This window comes from Macrosteles quadrilineatus, unplaced genomic scaffold (genome assembly GCF_028750875.1).
Source record: "Macrosteles quadrilineatus isolate MER2022 unplaced genomic scaffold, UCM_ALF_1.0 Scaffold_3__2_contigs__length_128488019, whole genome shotgun sequence".
NCBI classification, from domain to species: Eukaryota; Metazoa; Arthropoda; class Insecta; order Hemiptera; family Cicadellidae; genus Macrosteles; species Macrosteles quadrilineatus.
In genome coordinates, this window is record NW_026542596.1 from 45,940,034 (window position 1) to 45,957,380 (window position 17,347).

Genomic DNA, 17,347 nt, shown 5'->3' on the forward strand with positions numbered 1-17,347 from the left:
CCATTGCTTTAACAGATCTTCTTGTTTGCATTTCTATGGTATTTTATGATTAATAGATCTAAACTCCTTAAATTTAAAGGACGATTTAAACTTATTCTCTGTTTTTTTTAGTTTGGTAGTTAATTTAGTATTTAGACTTTTTTTAAGTAATTGTTTTTGGTATAATCATTTCTATCAGTGGATTTATCCAGTCCTAAAATTCCAATCATATGATCAGTTGCATTTAAATGAGTTTTATCTAGCTGTATATTTACCTGTAATCTATGTTTGACTTTATCTCTGTAGACATAGAGTAATGGTAGAGGTATTAATCATAATAATTATTCATATCACCATTCATTTAGAAACTTAAGTTCGAAGCTGAAATCATCATGGATTTTAGCATTTTGTTTATTAGGACAAATATTTGTATTATTTATTAATTAACCGTATTACATAACTTAGAATAGGAATTGTTTTAATGTTAATGAATGTGTTAGGATGGGGTATTATGAAATCTGTAGCATCTTCATTTGTCTCAAAATCTATAGAGCTATCGTCATTGAAGTATCGTACTGTGCTACATATATTGCATCATATAAGTATCACAACCAAGGGGTTTTTTGTTATTATGGACTATTTGCCTAGTTGTAAATGTTTTTAGTTATTCTTTTTTGTAAGTTGGTTGTTAGAAAATTAAAAGGACAATCTTATATTTAAAATATGACCCTAAAGGATTATCTGAGTAAATAACATTATTAACAATCATAACAAATATAAGTTAAAATTAAAAATCTAAAATAATCCAAGAATATTTGTTACTAATTTAAAACATTGTTTATTAACTTCAAAACTAAAATTGGACAGTGGATTGTTCTAAATAGGAGCTTAAGAAAAGAAAAATGTAAACTGTTTAACTTAAGGTAATTCTATACAGTACCTATTGTAAATATTTTACACGTTTTATCGCAAGATTGATGAGGCAACTAAACATTCCATCTCGGATGTTAAATTTGTATGTTAACAAACATACAACATTGTGCATTGTGTTTTGTATGTTAGCTTTTTATCAAAACCTTCGTATTTGTTGTGAGCCACCGACAGATTGTGATGATCTAAATTACTGATTTCTGTGGAATACACAAACCTTTTTACCAAACTAATGGAATAACCTACCTGTATTGTGAGCTATAGCAACAGTTATGACTTATCAACTGTGTCAGGAACATAAAGTTAGGTAGAAAACAGAGTTTGAGACACTAGCTTATTCTGGAACTGGCGTGACCAAATATCTTTTTCCTACAGTCACCCGACAAAGTTGGCTTCCCTGTACTGTTTATAGTACAGAAAGCTGATAATTGCTGCATATTTATACTTTGCCGTACGGTTTATACTTTGCCGCACGGTTTATACTTTGCCGCACATCAGGATTCCAACCAAACAACACAAAACAGCGTGGTTTTATTATGCACGTAATCCGTGTACGCTTGGAAATAGGTTGGCAACACTTAAAGATAATAATACTATGAACAGCTGATTGACTATTATAACTACGATTTAACCTGTCATTTCGTGTTTATAGTTTTGGTATTTCTGAACTTTCTGGACTTTTCTTTTAAACGTTTTTAAAACATTCCTACGGTCTTAATAAACAAGAAAATACCTTTAAAGCATTTTTTTTAGGCGCGGAAACCACTTCAAATTACAAAAACATACGGAACTATATTCTCAAAAGACGGAGCACATTTCTTGCCGAGGAAAAATAGCGGAGTGATACGGACCACGGGTACTACTTTCTTCAGGGCACCATTTGTGTAATTGTGTTGCTAGCTGAACCTAAAAACGTGTTGTATAGTGTTTGAAAGACTAATTATTTATGTTTTATAGTGACTGTAGGAAAAATATAATGTGTAACACGAGTGAAAAAGGCCTTTGCTGCACTCGAGATCATTCCGCACTCGCCTGCGGCTCGTGCGTAAACATTGCTCTCGTGTGCAGCAAAGTGCCACTTTCACCACTAGTTACACAAATAACTATTAATAATAAATTAATTTGCGACAGCTGTTCTATATAGATGAAATTACTACTTTAATATCTAACAGCTTGTACTAGTCAATGTTTATATTCAATGTTTTAAATAAGCCCAAGTATTGTACAAATTATTATTATTATTAAGATGTTTTAATTATTACCATAAGAGATGGGGACGCCACCTATGTGTGTATTTGGACACAAATGTGAGTGCAGAATGGAATGGAGTTTGATTCCTTGTGTAGCTTTGTTACTAACTAAGACTAACCGTTTGAAAGCTCAATGAACAAGGACAGCTAGGACCATCAAACGCTACACACCTTTCTCAGGATCGAACCGACGTAAAACGAAAAGAGAAGTCTAACACTTTTTAGAGTGAATATTAACAAAGACAATAGAGTAAATATTTGAACAGGATATATAATTGTTGAAGAATATAATTTCGGATGCTTTACTCCTGTGGTAAAGCTTACTTAAATTTTAAACATGAAAAGTTAATTGCTTTAAATAGAAGTTTATGGAACAAAGGAGTTAAGTATTCATTTTTAAGTAGTTTCAAACAATAGAATCAATAAACGATCTATAACTGTTATCTAAGGACACAAAGTACCGTAAGCATAAAGTAGAAAAACTAAAGTAGCACTTCCTAGTATCATTGTAGTAACGTTTTTGCTAACTTCGTTATTACAAAGAAAATAAAAGAATCTTTAATCCCACTTGGAAACTTTCTGCGAAATGAGGGTATACGAAGCAGTTATAAAACTATAATTAGCATTAAAGTACTGTTGGTTTATGTATATTGTTTATATTGTTTATAAGAGTTAATTATAAATACATTTGTTGATAGAGCTCTTAATAATTGCTAAAACCATGTACTACTAAAACGATTGCACTTAAATACTAAAAAAAATTGCAAAGTGGTTAATATAGTAAAACCTTGCGAAACCCTAAAATACAAATGTTTAAACGCATTAATGGAAGTTTTTATCATCATTATAAAGCTTTAACTAAAACCTGTAAAAAAAATTAGTTTTACTTCTCACCTTTGATGAAATAGTTTTATTTTTCGTCATTCCGATCAGTTAACCATTTTATTGATGATAGAAGTCCTATGTTTTATTTATTTTTTATTTAGATGTTTAAAAGTGACTTTCCAATGTTTAAAAATTACCGTGACGTCTTGGCGTTTGTCTTAAAATTTACAATCGAAGAGAACCACCTTCGTTTTTAGTTCGTTTTAAGGAGGTCACGATGATAAGAGACACGCAAGCCTAATCGTTCAACACTGAGATTATACAGGTACAATGTATTAAGAAGGCAGCTCTTAAAGCTATTTCCGGGAACAGAATCTTACTATTTTAGATATATGCGGTAATCTGAAGACGTTATTTTTGTATAACCTTTATTGCATTCTAAAAAAACTATTAACGTAATGAACTATTATTTAAAGTTATAGTTTTTAACTCTTATTTAATTCAGTCTCGACAGACAACAATTTAATTGACAATGAAATTGACTCAGAAATATATTAATTTTGCAAATGTTAAATATTGCAATTTAATATTTTACTTGAACGGTTAGGCCAAAAAGGGGAAAAGAAGGGAGAATCATAAAATAATAATTTTTAACAATTGTGATAATCTCATATAGTAGGAAATGATCCATTTCAAGGATTTAATATAACGCATTAAAAACAGTAAAATAAGAAATTAACCAAGCTGTAATTTGTTTCATTGCTGCAATTGTATATTACCATTTGGTAATTATATTGAAATTACCATTACAGTAAATATGCTTAATGAGTATATTTATATACAATTTCCTCTTTACGCGCAACGTACATTATACCTAATTTGTAAGTCATTATATTTTAATTACCCACTTAAATTGAAATCGTTAACAAATATAGGATTATTGCACGAATACTAGAAAAATACCGGTATGGATCATAAACATAAACAAACTACGTTGTTGGCCCGAATCCTATACTAATAGCATTGATGATTGAACGTATGTTTTGGCAGTTCCATTTAAGTAATGTTAAATCATGTTTATTTTCGGGCCAAAAATGTCATTTGTTTATGTTTATGATCCATACCGATATTTTTCTAGTATTCGTGGCTAATTGGACGCAAAATTTATTACGTAGTTTTTAAATGAAGTGATTAAGTGAAACATATGGTGAAGACAAACAGTCTACTGCATGCACCAATGAATATTGTTGACGCCTTCAACTGTGTCTATACAACGACTGGTCTCGACATGTTCCGTGTGTTATCGACTGTACAATGAAGGAACTGACAGGCTGCCACTGTCATGATTAATTATGGTTTTAATTATGTCATTAGCTATATTGTGTTGAATAATATAGTTTAATAATTTAGACTCCAACAATATTCCATTCACTCGGAGAATTATTTTTTAAGGTTAGGAATATGTTATCGACTCCATTTCAATAGAAGAATGAAATTGTACGATAATATCTATTGAAATACCATATTTAAAGATCTTTGTAATTATATCAAGCAGGCTTATCAAAGTATTGGTTTTCCCCAAAACCAATCCCATTTACATTGATAGACAGTAACTGTTAAAGACAAAAGGAGCGAATGAGTTGCAGCTTGCTACCCTTAACTAATTACCAAATTAGTTTATATGCATTGTTGTCCACATGATTTAGTGTTATCGGTCATTCGTTTTGAATAAGGCCCCTATTAGCCGTGAGCAACATGTGGCGCAGCTAGTGGAGCCACCGGTGTCGGACGTGTAGAGGGGCATGGAGTCAAATGGTGCCTATTAGCCGCGGGGAGACCGGTGGCGCCGCCGAAAAAGCTGCCCGAGGTGTTGCCGGGAGTGATTTTGCCCGGCAACATGTGTCGCGACCGTTTTAGTGTCCAGGCAGTCGGGGGGCATTGCAGTATATGGAGCCTATTAGCCGTAGGCAACATGCGACGCCACTGACTGCGCTCGCATGCGTTAAAAACGTAAAAACGGAGCATGCCACACAGTCTACATCGTGGTTTGAGTCGATTGAGGCGTGCATCGCCATATTGTTGGTCTATTGATTAGTTACTTCTGTTCACGTTGTTTACCAGTGTGACCTTTTTAACAGTGTATTCTTTCCTTTTTGTGTCATTCATTAGCGTTTTTAGTTGTCTTTAGTTTTGAAAAAACAATGTCTAGTGCCAATAGTGACGTGGTAATTGTGGATGCAGTAGAAGAAATCGCTCTTCTTTTTTAACAGGAGAACAAGAAGAAGGAGCTCCGAACTGCTCAAAGTCATGTTTGACACTAGAGTGTTGGTGTGAATTCCGCGGTTTGAGCGAGCTACAAATGTGTCGCGCGACTAGTGTCCAGGTTCCAAAACGCTGTGGGCCACCAGCGGCTCCACCGGCGGCTCCACTAGCTGCGCCACATGTTGCTCACGGCTAATAGGGGCCTAAGATCCAACATATGTTTTCCTCTATAACGCAACCCATGTTTAAGACCGATAATGAACATAGTTAAATAGAAAACAAGTATTGCATTACTGATTATTAAGGGTTATAAAATTAAATTTGTAGTATTACGTACTAGAATCTTACCTAAGAACCTTGTGGCAAATCTTACTTTGTATGAAATGAATAACCTATGTTAATGCATTCTTCTACAAATTATTACAGCTTTTGAAAAAAACCATGTTGAGTCTTAGTCAAAATGAATTTTCAGTAACATAGAAACATGGAGTCAACAATGTTAAAATGAAAATCAGCTGATCGGATGCAGGTCTACCAACTAAAGGCCTATGCTTATTTTCACCCTAAACAGTAAACATCAAATCATCCTGTAGCCTACTTTTTTTTCGGGTTGTGTTTAGAAAACACAGTTTGTATTTTATTGGATTATAGCAAACTCCTATCTATGATAAAAGTAAAATATACAGAAGCTATATCTATCATAAAATAATGCTGATCATTCCATACAATCGTTTAAATTTACTTCAATTCTATAAACGTTTTAACTTTGTTACGGTTGTATTTTGTTTAAGCTAAAAATTGCACGTACCTAAAAGATATTTTACAACAACATTTAGAAGACGAAACAAATTTTAGCACTAGTGGTAGTAATTAGTCTATAATTGTCCGTAATATGCAATTTGGATTTTAATAGAGTCTTGTAAAATTTGAATTAATACGCCGAGGTTTAATCTTAAAAATAGAGATGTTGAATAATTCAACCATAGAAATCGCAGGCACCAAATTTCTCATGTCAGTGAAAACGTATAGTCATTAAGTATGTCAATATTTTATTAAAATGTATCTTACAAAATTAGTCCAATGGAAGAAATTTGAAAAATCGAGTATTACATAGAAATGTAATCCTAGTACTCGTTCTAAAAATTATTAAATTGTATTATAATACTTATCTGACTTAATTACTCGTGTTTAATTATTAAATATAACGAATAAATAGAATAATTGTATTTTAATGTTTTAATTCTATATCCTTATGGACATAGTTCTGAGTAAAATATAAGAATACCACAATATTTCTAACCTGGAGTATTAAACAATGTAGATGGTTGTAGGTCGAGCTAGTATTGGAAATTTAATATGGGTGTGGGTTGTTGGATGTTGCCTTTTTTATTGTTAGAAAGAAACGTGCGATAAAATCCGGTTTAATGATTCAAGTAATGTGTCTGAGGCTGAATTCATTGTGTTTGAAAGTTAGTCAGCTAGTGCGTCATTTAGTTGAGGTCTAAAACCAGCATGAAGAGAATTTCTCGAACGAGATGGTTAGCCTAGAAACTATTAATCGAATGTCACCTTAAAATTGACTGAAATGTATTATACAAAGAGACACAGGACTGAAAAGAGACACAGTTTTTAAAATAAGTATAATTTCTATACTTACAAAAATAAATAATAAAAACGTATAAAAGTAAAAAAAAAAATCAAATTGGTTAAAAGTCCTTCGTTTCCAACTCACAAAGACACGTTACTTATCGCACTCAAGGCGAATTTCAAATCTGATCTCTACTTCGTACTTGGAACTGATGAAGTTGGGGAAGATGGAGTTAGGAGTAACGAGGAACTGCTTGGCGAGGGTGGAGCATAGTGCTTGCTCCACAGGCTCCACGGAGTCTAAAGTCTGGGAGTAGCAGAAGCTGAAGTGATCCTTGACCACAGTGACGTCACATAGGACTCTGGACACCCTGGACTCCCGCTGTAGCCACTGGACGATCACGGGGATCTGCTTCTTGTAGAAGTTGTTGGTGATGTGCACCCAGAAGAGGCAGTCCTCTACAGCTACCAAAGAGGCTGAGTACTCTTCATCAGAGACGATAAAGTCAGGAGCTCTCACAACAGCTGGGGAAGTAAGGAAAGACTTGGGGTGTGTTGAGGCCACGTGGTCTAGCAGTCCAGTAATTTCATCTTGCCATGAACATCCTCGCACTTTACACTTTTCCATCCTGAACCGACACTCCCTCTCGTGGTCGATGAGCGACTCTCTGTCCAACACTAGGGTGCATCCTCTGTAGGAGTTACGACACTGAGAGGGTAGAAGGTCCATGAGGGCGTTGAGGAACACAGGGTTGATTCGGGAGAAGGGTGCCCTGCAAGTAGGGCAGTGTTGCTGCGTCTGCTTGCACTGGCGACATATGGCGTGACCGTTGTTACATAGGGTTGTAGGGCTGCGTACTCTCTCTAGACACACGGGACACTTGGCTGTACTGTCGATGGTGGCTAACATCTTCTGGTAATCCTCCATCGTCAGCGAGGTCCTGTAACACAAACATGAATGGGAATTAATTTACTGTTACTACACTTACTGTTGTTGTTGTTTGAAGAATAGAGGGTCTTCTGGCAATCCTCCATCGTCAGAGAGGTCTTGTAACACATGCATTAATTGAAATCAATTTGCTGTTACTACAATGTATTAATAGCAAATCAATGTCATGTGATGTTTGTTGTTTAGACAATCGACGATCTTCTGGCAATCCTCCACCGTCACTGAGGTTTTAAAAACATTCACATAAACACATAGTTGCCGTTACTGCGTAAACCGCTATTTATAGTTGTTACGGATGTTTTCTGGTAATCTTCCACCATTAGCAACTACTTGAAACTAATTATTTGTAAAAATTATTGGTTGCTAATGCATATAATGCTACTATTACAGAGGGTCCCTTTTACAGAGGGGTTATGAATAATATTCCTTCTCACAACTGTTTTCTAAGTATACACAGAATACGTTCTAAGTATTAACCAAATTGGTCCTTTACATAATAATATGTTATTTTGTAAGTCTAATTGAATTTAAATAGCCTAGTTACGTATAATACTATTTTTAGTGGTTTGTAGTTCTCTTGAATTCGTCCTCAAATAGTTTTGGCTGCAACCCACAAGATTGGAAAATGTGTAGAGACATAAAACAGCTTACAAACAAAACATTTGTGTGATATCTCTGACTCGTCCTTATGTTGAATGACCCATTTTGGTTTCTGCCAAGACTTAATTAATCAACGTAATAACGTACACGAACCCAATCAAATGAAAATTATAAAGTTCCAGCGACATTTTGATATCATCAAAAAGTTAGGTACTGTGATAAGAGGCAAACGTACAACATTCAACATTTAAGAAGCTGTTAGAAGCATTAAAGATCAGCACTGCTGACCTTCGTTTAGCTCGTTGCTGGCCTGTGGCTGATTTCTTCTCCTCAATCTGGTCGTCGTTGTAGCGTGAACTGTGTACTCTTTTGAGTTTTGCTAGTGTGTCAATATTTTGACAAAATCGAAAGAAAGATAAATTGTACACCTTGGTGGATACGATTATGACTTAAGAGTCGGCAGGACCACGGGCCATTTTGGATTTTCTGCCCATTAATGGTTGAAACATATTACGGCATTGTTTAGGTAAAAAGGCGAAAAATATCTCACTTTAAAGCTATAATTGAAACCGCGGTCGTGATTTTCTATCCACTAAAACTAAATCTAATAAAACTATATTGCTAATGCTATCTAATAAAACTAAAATGCACCACTTAATTTCATTCAATCTTTATAGCGACTTAGCAGACGCACAGGCACAGCCTATGTCTGTTAATTCCAGGACTAAATTGATAGGAACAACCTTTGACACATGTATATAGTTAATTAGTTATAGATAAAACTTTTTGATCAGCATTGTACGTGTTATTAATATTACGAAAAGTAAATAAAAGAAACGTCTTATAACACTTAAATCATATATTTACGCTTATACTGTTACTCACAAGACAGTAAATATACAAAAAAGATGGTATTACCGTAATATACAAGCGTAAATATATGTTTTAAGTGTTATAAGACGTTTCTTTTATTTACTTTCCGTAAATTAGTTATAGTTAATTAGTTTAATTTTGCATACAACCCTTTTTCTTTTTTTGTATATTTGGTTGTGTAATTTTATATATGTGGTGGAATAAATTCATTCATTCATACTTTTTAATTTTAATTATTTTGTCAAACTACATAAACATATTGACTTAAACTGTAATTATTTTCAACCTCTAAAACACAAGTTTTAAAAATCCGAAAAATAATTCACCCGGAAAATAAATTTAAGAATCATATAAAATGTTTTGTTCTTCAATTAAGCTTACTCTGCATGATTGACATGCTTCATTGTGAACGCATGTTTTTGCTGATCTGCGCTAGGACGTTTTGCCTGGCATCTGACAGTCAAAAACAATGCAAAATTATTGACTCCTGCCGACTTTTAAGAAAACCCGAAACCTACTTTATTCGAATAGTTTTAATTTTAGAATTCTTTAACTGAAATATGTGTTATCATCATGCAGCCACCCACGCATGACCACGTATGTTATACATGTGTTGTAGTGTCCTGCAAGGAGTGGGCGAGGAGATATTTACAGCGATGATGCAGCAGGAAGGCATGAGCTTGGGTTGAATAAGAATGATAAACAAAGCCGTGGGACGACCACTGCGTCTATTGGTTGCCCGCGACCTTGGCCGCTGGATCGGTTACGTTACCTGAGGCGGTTGGGTTACGTTTAATTTCATATCCGGTTTCTAAGATTTCCGTCGTCTTAACCTTGCCGTTTCAGACCTACTTCCTCATCTAGCATACTTTGTTTGATTACATGTTTTGACGCTTTTGGAATGTTTATGATTTGTAGAGAAATAGTTTAAAACCGTGGTGTTACTATCTACCATTGTTCTTTTCGTCAGATACCATCATTAATAAATACGAAAATAAATAAAAATACATCTAATCACACATGAACAATATATTTACACCTATACTAAATTAACAAGACAGTTAATATACACATGGAAGAAGGTAGTGTTGATCGATTACAGTCCTTTATACAACCAATTAAATATCCCATTCATGATTAACCTCTAAAATATAAAATTGGTAAAGCTTCTAGTAGATTTTTTACTTTAAGTTTAATTGAATTTTATACATCTAAGAAATATTTTAGGGGGAAATACTTAATTGTTTAATTAGTGATTAAAATAAGATTGTAACTGAACACTCGACTCTTAATTTTTAAAATCTGTTTTCTTCTTTTAAACATTAAATAACCATAACATTATTAAATAATAGCTGGGCAAAAATACACACCAAAAATGTTTATTTATAATTAGAATAGTATATTTATTTGGCATTTGGAACTGGCAATCCAACTCCACTGAAGATCAAACCAGAAACTTTCAGATTCAAGGGTAAGTAGGGCCTATTGTAACCTATTGCTAACACCACTCATCCTACACTCACCACGTATGGTCGCCGTTTTATAAGAAAGTATTTAAGTATTCTTGTCGCAAACTATACATAGCGGTGCATTCATATTACTTTATCGTAATATAGTATGAAGGAAATATTTACAGTAGATAATGAAATTTTGCGAATTGTTTCAGGAAAATACGTTATCATGAATACCTCCTCAGTGTTTATTGGTATATTAGTTACAAATACAAACACGTGTTAACTTATACTGTTTTAAATTAATTTTACTCCTTAATGAGGTATAATTAATCATTTAGTGTTTAGTGCCCCTACTAAATAATCACGATTTTTTTATGGATAGCCAATATTAACGTCAACGAAGGAAGATCATAGTTGAATTCCAGAGGAAATTAGCCCTTAGCAGATCATGATTGCAGTTAATTAGCTAAGATTATTTACGCTAATTTATCGTTATTTACAATTTATAAAATCTCGGGCGTACCTAGTCAGAAACAAAGCTACATGCAACATAAAATTTTTTACATTCATCCTCCACTCATATTTTGGTTAAAATACGCACCTAGGTGGCGTCCTCATCTCGATTGGTAATAATAATAATAATAATAATAATAATTCAATTAAATTCAATTCAATTTAATTTGTTTATTTCTCGCATGCGAAAATTTGTTGTACACTGCAACGCCTTGTATACCTCTCTAGCTGCAAGCTATTTGAGAGGAAAACTTATATCTATTGCCTTATTATACTATCTTTTACAGGTACATCGTATAAATCCATTTATTTTATTTTCGAATTAAATAATCTTTAATAAACAACCATAATTTGAACAAAAACATTTTTTTTTCTTTTTTTCTTTTTATGTTTTTTTTTATTATTATATTTGACTATGAGTTTGTGTGTTTATTATATATGCGTGTGTGTGTGCATCATAGTAGTATTATGGAAATAGTTAATCCTGGGCCGGGCTGGTAGCCCCGTGTTAAAACTCGGAGTCGTCAATGCCTCTGTCACCCAGTTTCACCATTCCATATCATGTATAAGTTTACATATACATGAGACAACCAAACACAATAATACTCATACTCATAAAATACTCATAAAACAACGAGTGATTAGCATTTTACAATACCAAAAGACTTTATGAATAAAAACTAACAATATTTCCCCTATCCTGTCTCCTCACTTTGGGAAAAAAAGCAATACCAATAATCCATTCCAGTCCAGATCAAAATAGATGGAAGTAAAAAGTGAGGTTATGTAGCTCAAATCTTCATTCCTCAACTCATGCTTGGTTAATGACTACATTATACATGAAAATGTTGATAAAATTAAAATAAATAAATACCAAGTCCTATAATATTAGCCTATAGTCCCCCCAGTTTATGTTGTCGTGTTCCCTTATGTGATACTAACATTTTTTAACATAATAATAATAATAATAATAATATTTATCAAACCCTTTATCTTAGATTATCAGATACAAAATTTTAACATGATAGAAAATACAAATTTAAGTAATGTTTTATGTATACAAAGATTTTGGAAATCATTACAATGGAACTAACTTCCAAAGTTTATAGCAGTGACTTTGCAAATCGTTAACATCGTCTATTGTGTCCCTACAACAAATTATAGTGGTACACGATAAACTGAAATGTTTTCAACATTTGGGAAATCAGTAACTCAAAGTTATTTGGTAGTTTCAATTTGTTTAGTTGCACGAAATCAGGCATTCAACACCGAAACACTAAATAATATTTAGAGATAACATTGCAGCCAAAGTACTGTTTCTATAAAAAGCTTTACATTCCTGAGCCGTGATTGATTCACACTTGGCGAGACTCAACGCCTGAGGAAGATATCCTCCCACGGTCATGGTCGTCGGTCGTTTACCTCTGCCTGGAGATAATGTGAGGACAATGAACACAAGAAGTGCACTGAAACATCGCACTATCACCTCTTCAGATGTACCTCTTCAGGAGCCCTATCTAGTAGGCATGCGCGTTGTTTAAAAAAATGCATAAATAAAAATATTGTGAAGTGTTGCGAACTTTATTATCATTATCATTTGAGGTGAGGACGCCACTTATGTGCGGATTCTAACCCAAATATGAGTGAATGGTGAGTTGTGTATCGTGTGATTTCTGGTGTAGCTTTTTTACTGGCTAAGATCACCTGTTCCATTAGTCAGGACCATTAAGAGCCCAATCGAGGACAGCTGGGTAAGGTTTCGAACTATCAAAAAGCTATACTATTTTCAAAGTATCAAATGGGTGACCTTTCGATTACTTGACGAGCTCTATAATCTCTGAGCTACCCGGCTGTTTAGGACCAAATGATTCGTTTGTAAAGTTTACCTATAGCATTTGGATTCCTTCGTTCGTTTTAGGACTACCTCATTGGTTAAATAATTACAGTCAGCCACTAAAAGTGTTATTAAAAGTTGTAGAAACCATGTTATTACCTATTGAAATGTTCTGATATAATAAAAAAATATGAAAATATTTTAATTTTTTAATAAATGGTATTAAAATAAGATTTATGTTTGAAACATAAAACGCATAAAAGTAAAACGAATCTATTTATATTGATATTGATGAACAACTATAAGGCAAAACACTGGAAAAATGATTTAGTTTTGAAATTAAAAACTGCTTCTTTTACTTATAGGTTACCTAAATTTCCTTTGATGTTTTTGTAGTTTTAAATTGATTATTTATCCCAGGCGAAAACAATTAACATTTGAGGCAAACAGTTTTTTTTTTCTCACAGAAGAATCACATTAAATGAAAAGCTTGTTGTTTTATAATGCCAACCCAAACCTCGATGCCCAAGACACGGGCTATATGGCCTTCAGCATAAAGCGTTAGAATTTACGGGCACTCTCTGTGTTACCTGGGCCTGTAAAATAAACAGTCACATGAAATAACTCGTCCTCACTTTATTATTTGAAATGAATGTATACAATTAAGAGTTCACCGTTCATTTTTATCAGAGTGCAAGATGCTAAATTTAACTAGTAGTTATCATCTAACAAGGACAAGAGCAGAGTACTTTTGATGATGATGTATTTAACAATCTTGTAGAAGATATGACAATCTAATCTATTTAATTTTGATTCATTAGTGAACCGATAACGATCCGAGCTCAAATTGAATAGGCCTATGTGGATTAGACTGCAAGGAAAATTCAATTCACACTAACAATAAAGTTCTATCAGTGACTATTACAGAAAATCTTCTAATGTGATTGTTTCGGAATAGTGATATATGTGATAAATTATAGGGACAATTCACAACTCTCTTAGGCTACACTGATGTTTTCTAACTGGAAAATAACTATTTTACAACTTAATGAGTAGAAACCCATCAATATGACAATAGTGTTATCTTTACATTTGCGTGGACGTAGAAGAAACACACATACCAAACAATGCAAGCATATACTTACTTCGAAAACTATACACAGCTACAAAACAAAGAAACAACTAATTTTCAACTTGACATTCATAGGTTTTTGTCAAAATCAAACAAATATTGTACCTAATATTATTGACAAAGAGTAATTTAACAGTAAACATTGACTTAGCCTAAACATTATTGCCAAAAGACAAATTTGAATATCTACATTATACAGGTTTAACGCACCTTGTCTTCAGTATTATAGAATATCTAGGTATCACTCACAATCCACTAGATAATCTGAAACTAGAGACGACCAGATAGGCCCTCATATATTCCCATAAACTTTGAAACACACCATACGCGTAGACACACAATAACAACATAAGCTAATCATACAGCTATGCAATATTATACTTACAAACACACATGTAACAAATACTTTAAACACACAAACTGTTAACCTATTGGTGATACGAGGAGCAATAAATTGACTGTTGAAGTTTGATAAGATAAAGAGTGCATGGGTTACCTCGTGTTTGTCTCGTCCATAGCAGCAGCGGTGGCCCCACTCTCCAACACACAGACACACAGACTGAGTAGAAGATGGCCCTCTAGCAGCTGCCTGTGTCATGACCCTGACAATGGGTGGGGGAGGGGGAAGTTAGGTACTTCCTAATGACGTCACTGACCCAGTAGCTAATGTCATTGGCATATGTCTGTCAATCCCCAATCATTTATTGCCACTCTTGCAAATTTCTGTGTTTACCTATGAAGTGTATTATGAAAGTTCTACTGAACATCAATGTATCAATCTTAAGACAGAAACGTACACATGGGTATTTTTAGAATATGAATGCAAGATAAGTGCAGAATGGATGCAGTCCCTTTTGTAGCTTTTTCATTTGCTTAAGTCTTTTAATAATAGTCTTAAATTAAAAGCTCAATCATCATGGTCCATGTCAACGTCGTTCCGATTTTGACATAGTAAAAAGTTCTAAACCTTAAATTTTTAACTAGAGGTTTTTATATTCAATTACATGATTTCAAAATGCATTCTAATAGCCCTTATCTATATTATTGACTTTGAATTTGTCATTGGACTTTGAGTGTCTAAAGATAAATGCCACAGGCCTACGTTAAATGGTCACGATTTCAAATTTATTTTGTTAGGTATTTAAATTTTGACTTTTATTTAGTTTGTCTTAAAATTAAGGAGTAGCCGAAACATATTAAACCTATACTTATATTTATTTAACTGTAGTTGGCCGCTTTTACTCAAGTATGAACATGTATTAAATAAACGTGACTCTAGGTTTTCTTCCACACTTTATAATTCGTCATGCGTATATATTTATTTTGATATAATTGGTAGGGAATAAAGATAATGATACTCTATTTCTATCACATAATAAAGAATTGCCTGTAATGTATTGAACTCAATAAATGCAAATATACCAAGAAGGTGTCCCTCTTTATTTTTTTTGGGGGGGGGGGGTCAGAAATTTGAGTATGCAACTCTGTTGGAAACAAAATAAAATATAAAATAATTTATCATAATAACACGACAAATCTTTTAACCTTGATAGTAGTACTAGTTTCAAACAATGTCCTGATTAATATAGTGTCAAATTAACTGGTGATTCCGTAATGAAGTGAACTATCAAGTTCAAGGTCACGTCAGTCTGGACACAATAACCCAACTAGGAAGTACCTAGTGTAGGCCTACTCCTACATTATTTAGAGGCTGCACATAGAAAACGTGATAAACTGTGGGAAGTCAAGGTAACTCCGGTTTATCGTTACAACCGATTTAGGTCTGTCTGGTGTATATCGTTTGACGACTGCAAAACGTAAATGTACTCACCTCTAGCATGTATTTTATGAATGTGTTTAGTGTGCTGCATAATTTAGTCTTATGTAGATGGAGAAACGAGCATGGTGTGGTAATTATCACCGAATTTGCATGCATTTCCATTGTTGTAAAGGTGTAAGGTACATTATGGATTCAAACGTAGACTATCAAGGTCATGCCGGACTACAAGATATAGACCTGCAGTTACTTGGATGTGCCTAGAGTCTGTTGTTTGGAAGGTGGACAGTGTAGTCAACTTTATAAGGTCAAGTGTCAAGGTCAGGCCGGACTGCAAGGTATCACCTGCTACAGTAACATGGATGAGTCTAGGGTCAGTTGTTTGGAAGGTGGACAGTGTAGTCAACTTTAGAAGGTTAAAAGTCAGGGTCAGGCCGGACTGCAAGGTATCATCTGCTACAGTAACTTGGATGTGTCTAGGGTCTGTTGTTTGGAAGGTGGACAGTGTAGTCAGCTTTAGAAGGTTAATTGTCAAGGTCATGCCGGACTGCAAAGTATCACCTGCTACGGTAACTTGGATGTGTCTAGGGTCTGTTGTTTGGAAGGTGGACAGTGTAGTCAGCTTTAGAAGGTTAAAAGTCAGGGTCAGGCCGGACTGCAAGGTATCATCTGCTACAGTAACTTGGATGTGTTTAGGGTCTGTTGTTTGGAAGGTGGACAGTGTACTCAGCTTTAGAAGGTTAAGGCCACTCTGGCCTTTATCACCAAGCTTACGTCACCCTGGTTGATTAACTAACCCAGTTTCTTCCGCTTTGTTTACAAAGGTCGCTTTGTTTCGATTAAAATGCAAAACTAATCGCTTTAGTTATAATACTGCATTGTCAGTAAATGCTGTTAAGTAAATACGTAGAGAGAAAATAGTATATTACAAAATTTTTGTTTAACTTAGATGTGAAATAACATTGCTAAAATATTGATTTGGCCTCAATCTTATTACGAGAGTTGTATACTGGATTAAGTTTTTTGTTAAAATCGGTATGGATCAAATTTTGATACTCATGTCTTACTATTAAAATAAATTCTTCATCTGGCACTGATATAGAAAAGTTAAAGGATATTAAAAGCTAAATGTGAGTATACAGTGTCCATCAAAACAAATTTATCACTATTACCCTTTGGTTTTTAATACCAATTAATGTAGGCAGAGTTTTGTGTTCATGTTATTTTGGAAGCTGCTTTAACATTTTTTAATACAACTTCAATTATATATTAACTATAAATAATAGATAATACTTCCAACAAATCACAAAACCTTGACATGTTTATGTTATTAGAAAATGAAGCTAATTATCATTGTCGATTGCATGATTTCCATTGATTTT

At 33.8% G+C, this 17,347-nt stretch overlaps 1 protein-coding gene across 1 annotated transcript; it reads right to left on the reverse strand.

Moving 5' to 3' along the window:
- Positions 1–6,880: 6,880 nt before the first annotated feature.
- On the reverse strand, positions 6,881–16,028 carry LOC128989170 (E3 ubiquitin-protein ligase sina-like). Its single transcript, XM_054411039.1, has 3 exons — positions 16,020–16,028; positions 14,685–14,773; positions 6,881–7,774 (listed from the first exon to the last, which is right to left on the reverse strand). Exons 1-3 carry the CDS (start codon positions 16,026–16,028, stop codon positions 6,988–6,990), a joined length of 885 nt encoding a protein of 294 aa, XP_054267014.1. The 3' UTR covers positions 6,881–6,987.
- Between the last annotated feature and the right edge of the window lie 1,319 nt (positions 16,029–17,347).